Source organism: Ruditapes philippinarum, unplaced genomic scaffold (assembly GCF_026571515.1).
Source record: "Ruditapes philippinarum isolate M1 unplaced genomic scaffold, ASM2657151v2 ctg10121_1_1_1_1, whole genome shotgun sequence".
Classification (NCBI taxonomy): Eukaryota; Metazoa; Mollusca; class Bivalvia; order Venerida; family Veneridae; genus Ruditapes; species Ruditapes philippinarum.
In genome coordinates, this window is record NW_026863131.1 from 21325 (window position 1) to 31128 (window position 9804).

The 9804-nt window shown below is 31.6% G+C and overlaps 2 protein-coding genes across 2 annotated transcripts; one reads left to right on the forward strand and one right to left on the reverse strand.

The window, feature by feature from the left end:
• Positions 1-1267: 1267 nt before the first annotated feature.
• LOC132721224 (uncharacterized) lies at positions 1268-2332 on the forward strand. The gene has a single exon (XM_060705489.1). The coding sequence runs from the start codon at positions 1268-1270 to the stop codon at positions 2330-2332; it is 1065 nt and encodes a 354-aa protein (XP_060561472.1).
• A 3443-nt stretch (positions 2333-5775) lies between these two features.
• On the reverse strand, positions 5776-7218 carry LOC132721223 (uncharacterized). The gene has a single exon (XM_060705487.1). It carries the CDS (start codon positions 7135-7137, stop codon positions 6370-6372), a length of 768 nt encoding a protein of 255 aa, XP_060561470.1. The 5' UTR covers positions 7138-7218; the 3' UTR covers positions 5776-6369.
• Positions 7219-9804: the final 2586 nt, after the last annotated feature.

Here is a 9804-nt window from a genome sequence, read left to right on the forward strand (position 1 = left end):
ATGCTTATAATTACTAAGTCTCGGTGGATTATTTCATTTCTTTCAAATTGTCATTTGTTTTTCTTGTTTCAAGTGTAAAGGTAAACTTTATCAGCGAAAACATCTTTTACAAATTGTGTTTTGGTTGCTTATATTACTATCCTAACATACTTTAACTTTAACCCCCCCCCCCCCAGAATTTCGTAAATTAACGTGCATATCTTTCCATCTTGACCAAATTATTTATCATTTCAGGGGAAAACATTAAAATTCTTTCTGGCTGAATAGATAACAGTGCAGACCATGACCATATAACACGGATGAGCCGGTAAGTCTTGGTTTGCACTGGTTTCATAGGTCGAATCAATTCCAGCGAGCAGGACCAGAAGAACATTTCAATTATCATATTGAGTTGGCAGAGTTTGGTATAGCTTCAATTTTAATTACATAACTGTTATCATCTTTACATAATCAAAAGTTATATTTTTCTTTATTATATCAGAAAATACACGAAAAAATAAGCTTCTGGTTGTTTTTTTTTTTTGGAGGGGAGGGGTGTTGTTGTTGTTGTTGTTGTTTTAAAATATTTGTCTTATGAATGAGAACGATGTTACCTTGTACATGTATCTATATTTAAAGGCACATTGTGTCCTCGGAATGGTTTTGTTTTAATTGCTGTAAAGCTTGTTTAAATACTTTCACATTCAGTGTGCTTCAATACTTTCTTCAGGTTATAAGCAACTTAAGCGCTAAAACCATTGTTTAAACATTTTACAAAAAAAAATTTGTGTAAAATGATTTAATAAGGAAGCACTTACCGTTAAAAGAAATTTAAATGTCTGATGTATAAATGTGAAGCACTTAAATTTCAATTGATTATTTAAAATTTCATTTGTTTTGTCCTAACGTAATAATAAACAATAGACTGGAGGGGTTGACTAACTAAAAAGAAAGCTTATATTTCAAACTTGTAGAATGATAAAAAAATGACATTTATTGATCCTTCCAGTTATTTGAGACTTCATATTGCTTTTTGACGTTTATTATTCTTCAGTTATACAATTTGAGTGGAATGTTTAAAATCTTCTTGTGGCTTTGATCTTTTGGTTATAGAAATAATTAATATACATGCTCATTAATTTTTTTAAATAATTAAGAGGATAAGAAAAAGATTTTGGCTAATAGAAAGTAAGTCACAACATTGAATGACAACACGTCATAAATTATTTAACGCTTCTTTACTGTGCTACGAAAGATAGGATAGAGGTATTCTCTCTAGTGCTGAAAAATGTTGATGCCACAGGTGAAACAAATTAAAAGAATTAATAAAGATTTCACAGATATCTGTGAAAAACACAAAGACTGTGTTTTGGAATATTATTGCCATTCCCATGATGTAGTTGGATGTCTAAAATGCAAAAAAGCTGAACATAGAAACTGCAAGGAAATTGACTTAATTTCGGAGGTAGCCTCGTCATTTTCATCAAGTGAAGAACTAAACGAGCTCCAAACAACCTTAAAGAAATTATTGAAGTGTAACAATGATTTTAAAAATGATATAAACCGCAAAACGAAAGATGTTAGAATTCAAGCTAAACGAGCGAAATCCGTGGTAAAGAGATTACGTACAGATATAGACGAAATGTTTGACACTTTTGAAAAGAAAATAAACCGGTCAATTGATGATATAATAAGCATGGATGAGACAAAATTGCTTAATATTGAAACACGTGTGGAGAATATATCAAAAGACCTCAATGAGAATATTTTGAAAATCAGTAACTATAAGACTAAAGGTAATATGCGACAGTTATTTGTAACAGCAAAACGTGCCAAACAATCAGTAAAAATTGTGTCTATAAGTCTTGAAAGCTTTGGGGAGGAAAGCGATATCCAAAGATATCAATTTGTACCTGAGCCAAGCATTGTCGAAATGCTTCAAAATTTGACAGAAATTGGCAGACTCGATATCATGAATAAGTGTGCAAAAGTTCCAAAGTTTGAGAAAGATATCAATGTCAGATTTCCGTGTGATGACAAAGAATGTGTGATAACTGGTGTAGAAATAATGTCAGAATCTATAATTATTGCCGCCGACCATACGAACGAATCTGTGAAAGTCGTTGACACTGTGAATAATTATTTGGCATCCGTCCATAAGCTGGATGGTTCAGGTGCGTTAATAAAGCCATTTGATCTGGTCAAAACAGAAGCAACTCAGATTGCTGTGACCTATCCTTATAGAAGGAAAATCCATCTCTTAGAATTATCTGACTCTTGCAGTTTAAAGGTGAAAAAGGAGATGGATATGAAAAATGAATGTTTTGGTATTGATCGAATAAATGATAATTAAGTTGTTTCATTCAGAAAGCCTCCCTCTGTGAAAATATTAACATTTACTGGAACAATAGTTAAAACATTTAAGGGAAGTTTTACGGAATTTCCTGATTATGTTTCAGTAAATCAAGCCCAAGATTATATGTATGTCTCAAACTGGGCATCACCAGGCCCTGGAACAGTAATATCTATAACAAAAGAAGGAAATACGATGGCCGTATTTGAAGATGATAAACTTTACGGACCGCATGGTTCCTCAGTGGACAAGTATGGTTCAGTTTATGTGTGTGGGAGATTTTCACACAACGTGTTCCAGATATCCGACACCTGCGACATAATACAAGAAATTTTAAACAAGGGCGATGGTTTGAAAGGACCTCAATCTATAACTTTTAATTGTGAGCATAATAAATTGTACATTGGCATGGAAAATAATTCCATTAAAGTATTCCTGTTATATTAATGACATATTGATCCTTGTTTTCCGGTCAATACAACATACAAAAAACAAATATATCATGTATGTGATATATCATGTATGTGATTAGAACGGAATATATTCAACGTTCTTTTATTTTAATCATATAATGTCATTTTTGATGTTACATGTGTATTTAATTCTTTTATTTACAAATATGTTTAGTTAGAATAGGATAGTGAAACAACAATATATGAACAAACTCAGATTATCAAATTATATACATGTACATATCTTAAATATGTATTTTTTTTGTTATTTGTTTCTATGTTGCATATTTATATGGGTACACTATTGCATGAAGATTTGTTTACAAATCTGGAAACAAAATGATCCCTCGTAAGCATTAACCACAACAAAATAACATGAAAATTGCAGACTCGGTTTGATTAGTCTATACATGCGGGATAATGAATACGTGCAACATTTCTTACGCCCCCTAGCACCGGCTTGAGCGGTACTCAAAGTTACCAATATTGTAACAGTTTGAAGACATTAATAAGAACAAAGTCTGGCGGTAGTAAAAAGGACTTTTTTCAAATCAACTTTTAAGGCCTTTGGAATAAGAAATATATATTCTATAGATATTTAACAAAACTTTTCTCATTTTCTTCTTGATGGTATAAGCAGAAAGGACAGACCAGACAATCTGGCCCCTGTGTTCACTCCGGGTCATTTATTTTATACTGAAAATATCACCATAATCTATTATAATATCATATTTCGAGTAACTAGGTGTGATTGTGCGGAAAATCTACATTGACAGAAGAAACATTGCCACAATTTTCATTTAGTTATACATGTCGCAATCTTTTAAAGTAAATGTTATAGGTTTTCAATCAGTTGCGCCTAACCTATGTGAGTCCCCTTAGTGACAATCTCAATTGCCCAATGCACTGTCCACAAACAATAAACTGTATAAGCTCGCAGTAAATGTCTGGAAAAGATTCCGTTTCTACACTGTTGGTTAAGATGTCTGACTCTCAACCTAGTGATCATCATTGTGAATTCGAACCCTTTACTATCGTTGCAATGATTTTTTCCTCATTCATCACCAGTACAATGTAAGCTTCTGGAGCTGTCATGACAATCAGATTAAAACTTAACTAAATATTATAGGATATCAAAATCTTCATAAGTAAAGATGGTGTCATTAACCTGGAGAGCATTTCCACAATGTTGTAAGAAAATTATAAGTCTAGTTTCTAGAGGAAGATGAAACAGAAAGATAGAATGAAGTGAAAATATAAAAAGAAAAGAAAGCAGAAAAGAAAAGAAGAATCTCACGAGAAGCATCATATACGCCACAAAATAAATTGCTATAGACAAGGACAAAAATTAACTCATTCATGGAGGCTGATTTGTGCCATTCGTGTTTTCGCCGCTCGACCCCGCAAAGCGAAAAGTCAAGATTTAACAAGTTCAAATGGCGGGGCATAAAGCGAAGACACGCTAATTAGCCGGGGCGCGGGGCGAAAAGTCAAGATTTAATTGTAACAATGCTGGGCCGCAAAGCGAAATATCTTTTGTTATAGGAGGCTAATTAGCGTGCTTCTTATTTTCCAAAGTTAAAATAACATAACTCTGCCAAATATTATTGAACCATGACCAAATCGGCACTTTAGCTGCGCATTCATTTGACATATTGATATATTAAAGTTGAATTTATATCACTTTTGGGGAGAAAATGAACGGAAACTGAATATTTCTTCAAGGGGCATAACTCATCAAAAATCATCGGACCATGACCAAATTCAAACTTGACTTTTATTTTTTTATGTTTTATTTATGTATTAAATTTGTGTTGAAAGTTTGCAACCGTTGCCAAGATAATGAACAGAAACTGACGATAACGGAATGACGGAACAGGGTAACATTATATGCGCCAGCGATGGCGGGGCATGATAAAGTATCTACATTTTCTTATCACACATGCTTTTCATATTATTATAATTATATTCCGGTCATGACGCTACTTTAAAGCAACTTATAAATAGTATTTTATGTATGATTATTACACAAATTTGTGTTTATGTTTACATTTATACAAAACAAACAGTAGTAAAATTACGGACAAAATATCCCTTATCTTATCATTATTTTTTCATGATGTTTTCTAATGCGGACATAAGTCATTAAATAAGATTTAAGGTCATTCAAATTAATTGTTTACTATGACATGGGGAGGCATATCATTTCTGTGACAGTCTTTTATCAGGTCAAGTGTATATATTCCAATCTTAAAGTGAGTTAAATAAAGGTATGTCAAACCGATTTTTATTTTCAAATGGAGAGGGCAACTTAATTTTCCGCTGCAGTCTTTCATAGGATAATGTGTGTTTATTGCAATCCTTAAATGAGATTGATTAAGGCAAGTTAAGTAATAAAACAAATCGTCTTCCATTATCATACAAAATCAATCTCGCCGTTTGTACATAAAAATGCACACGAGGTAGAACTAATGAATATAGAATACATGATGTAAATAATCTACAGGATACGTCTTTTATTAAAATAATAGCATTTTACAAAAGAAAATAATACATATGAACATGAAATTCAGTATTGAACAAAACATAATATATCACACACGTATGTTTTTTTTGCATATTTTGATTTTAAAAGTAATATTTAGATTGATTATTGTACGAAGCATTATTAAAGAACTAGTCGAAGTATTGACTAGAAACTTCATAATAGAACCGTTGGTTTTTTCGTGTAAATTTATAAGATATTGATCTTTGTCATTTTCTTTATTTTTATTAATAGGGACATAAAAAAGTGAACAAAAATCACCATTGGTGAATACATGAAATTTTGTAGAAGCTCAGTATCAAAACCACATATATTTCTTTTCGTTTTGGAATGATTCCCTTTGTTATTCAGCTTATATTCGGGTAATAACTCAAGTATATATTGTCTTACACATCTTTCACCAAAAAATATGATAATTTGTATTATATTAAGTAACAAGAGAACGATATATATATAACGCAATGTTGATCAATATTAATTCATTTGCATCGATAATAGTGATGTAGTCGACAGCAAAATAAAATTGACTTAGATAAGCGTTTTTATTAGAAAAGTATTATACGATGTTATAGAACTACAATGTGTAATACAATTACCGAATAAAACAATAACAACAGTTTTAAAACAATAGCTATTGATTTTATAAAATTCCATGAATATTTGATACATTTTATGTAGGAATTCTTGTTTTACCAACGTCACCTGGACCGTAGTAAAAATGCCAAAATGTCTGAGACAGTACCAAAAGTATTATACACAATTTATCGCTGACACCAACAACTTAAATTCCATCGTTTCAAACTAATAAACATTTTTATGTTCACATTTTCACTTAAGTATAGTCAGTAGATTAAAATTGCAATACAAAAAATTCTATATATCAGACAATAAATTATGATATTGCATTTGAAACTACTGAACTAAACAACAATTATAATAATTAATAATATTTATCTTTTCAAATTTCAGCGTTTGCAATTTTGTTTTAAAGGTTTGAATTAGTAAGATAAGAACCGTTCCATCTGCGTTTAAATTCAATTTTAAAGAGGTATTTCGCAAATATATCCAAATCCCCTAGTACATTCCCGGTTATAGGTAAGGAATCGTAGGTTAGCTTCGGTCCTTTTTCCAGATAGATATAAACATTGATAGTGAGATTGACTTCCAGGATATCCAGGATACCACTTATAAATATATCCGCTTGTGGACCCATATGAAAACTTCCATTGCGAGTTAATACGCTTTCCGTCAATGTAAATATCTGTTTTCATATCATTGTCTATCAACATAGCCTTTACACTCTCATACTTTAGATACGAATCAATGTGAACGAGGAAGCCTCCGTCACTCTTGCACACGGCTTCTGCATCCGAATGAGTTTTTTTGTTCATATACAATTTTAGGCAAAATCCTTTCGCGGTCGTATGATAACTGACAGGACACGAAACTTTCGTATTTTCATCGCTACCTTCACAAACGCCGGCTTCAATTTCATCACGATGACCATATCTTTCCCCCTGTCCCCCACAACGCCTGGTTCGAGTTTTGGTCGAGAAGAAATCAGTTGACTTTGCTCCACATTCAGACCATTCTGACCACGCAGTGCAAACGTGATAATTTTCTATTACCCTCCCAATCATTGTTATGAGGGAATCATTAAATTCCCGCCCGTAAGAAACAAGAGTATGTGCGTTCAGATTTTTCCCTGCAGTACCATTCCTCTTCAACACTTCAGCATCACAATTTGTTCCAATTAGCACTACCACTGAAGCTATAAATATAACAGATATGTTTTTCTTCATTGTCATAGTCTGACTTTGGTTGCAAGTAAATGAAACAATATTAACTGTCCAAAAACATATAAGTTCGATCTAACTTTCAAATCAAAACTAAATCCATCAATAGAATGTTCATGAATATATAGCAAAGCTACGTGCATACATTATACAAATACAAATAGGATGCTATTTGTTCTATTCAAATTGTTATCTGTTGAATCAAAATACAACAAGAAAAAACATAAACAACTGCGTGTGTCATGTATTCAAAAGAGTTTTGCCATGTGCGATATTCATTGAAATTTACATCTAAATTTAGAGACCTTATGTCATGTATGTGAAGATAAATTGAAAATATATCACCCTTAAATAATATTGATACAAATCTTTTGGTAGTTATCAGCTAGGCACAGGTACCAGAACAAATGGCACTTTTCATTGAACATCCTGTAATAAGTATAAGATTAACTTGTTTCACTTGTCATTTTTATAAAATGATATAGTTGGTCCTTTAGTTTCATTCTTAAAGACTAGGAAGGAAATTCTTAACAAACAAAAAAAAGAGATATGATTATTTAGAACAGGACAGAACATAACCGAATAGAGCAAAAGCTTTATTTGTAGAGTCAAGCCCTACGCTCCTCGTCTATATAAATACAATACATATAATACAAAATTCAAATCAGTTAAAGCATATTTACGGAAAGATAAATAAAATTGTGAAAACATTTTATATGTAACAAAGCTGATAAGAGTCATAAGATTTAGATTCCTGATTCATTTGAAATGTACAGTAGACATAAATGATAAGAAATCATGAATTGTTGAAACATTGATGATAAATTAGGTTTGAATGAGCCCTTTCATGTCCATATACGGCTGTTGTTAATGCATGCCACCATTAATGTTCCATAGTAATAGCAATGTAAAAGGTATAGAAATGCAAATAAAATAAACATGCTATGATGATTTACTCTGTAACTGCATAAAATTTCATTAAGACAATATAATTATCGCATTTTCTTATTAATAAAGACAAAACAAGATTGAGGAGTGTTCCAATATGATTACATCTAAGCACAAAAAGAATACGATTGTTTCATAGGTGTCACTGTTTTGCTTTATTTTGTTCTCTCAAGGTATTCACTTCAAACAGATACACAAAGTTTCTGTCTTCGGATCTAATCCTTGAAGGCATTTTCGTAGGTTTTTAGGTATACTATGAAGACAATGTTATATAATGCAAAACCAGGGTGTTTGAGCTGAACAAATTTTCAATTTGAAAGGTATTGTTTAGCTTTTGGAAACAAAAAGAAGTTACAATTGGGTCAAAACAATAGAGTGAAATAGAATCCCTTAATTAAAAATTCTGCAGATTCATTTTTATATAGCCTGTTCATGGACAGTACTGGCGATAGCAAGGCCGTGTGAATACGGAGGATAGGGCAGCCCAACGAGTTTTTCTGCGCTATAGACGCATTGTGCAATGACACACGCGTTGTCATACAGCAATCTGACATTGGCAAAATCTGTTGAAATGGGTCTTCGTTCTCCAAAGAATTAATAAAGTTTCCGGAGAACCTTAGTCTAGTAAAATTTCGCTTTTACAGATTTGGCTTTAAGAACAGCAACGTTAATGACGGGACCCTGAAACATAAAGAAAATGGTAAATATTACCTACTTTATACTGATTGTCTTTTTTGAAAATGCTGGTCTTTACACCCTTTACTAAGGAGACAACGATTGTTTTTCATTGGCATACTCTGATCCGAATCATTTTTGTATAACAGTATACGAGTAGATAATTGTATAGCGAGCTATAAATGGAATAGATTTTTAAAAATGCGGTTTCATGTATATCTACCCCCCAATATCCTTCATTTCAACGTGCAGTATAAATTTCTACATACATTCATATAAGAATACTACTCGTAATAACGATTATGTAGTTTGCTTAATTCTGGTTTGGAGAAGGGTTCCTAGGATTTATTTAGTAAATTCTAAAATTTGTATTTGCAAAAAAGTATGACAATGATGCTGAAAATGTTATAAAACCGCCAACTTATGTTATCTCTTTATATGAGTTTTAAAGAAAAATAAATATCAGAAAAAAACGAATATATGTGAATGGGGTAAGCAAATGTTGACTTATTTTACAATAAGTATTCAAGCTTTCTATATAGACCAAACTGTTTAAATTGACAAAATTAAAATGTTCACCGTGCATGTATTATTTGACCGGTTTTCAAAACTTCCTTTTTCATTATTTTCCTGTTTACAGCGTACTAGAAAGAAACGCACGTTAGTAATTAAGGTACATTTGTATGTATAGTTTATTTTTTGTCTATATTTAGGCTACGTAAAGAAATGATTTGTCAATTTTTTACTTGTCCACATATTACTTTTTAAAGGCACATTATTTTTCAAAAACGAATAAAAATTGACTTTTTTCAAAAAGGCAAACGTGAATTGAATAACCTTTAAAAAATGATTTAAGGGCATTTAAGATGCTTGTTGTATGCATTAAGTTTTTTCTATGTGTAAAATAATTTGTCATAAAAGTTGCCAAATGAAAACAAAGTAGTATCTTGACTTCTATACAAAACACTGCATCACTTTAACTGTACTCATGGCCAAATAACAACAGAATGAAAAAGATGTTAAAGGTTAATAACATTTAAGAAACTATAAAAGCAC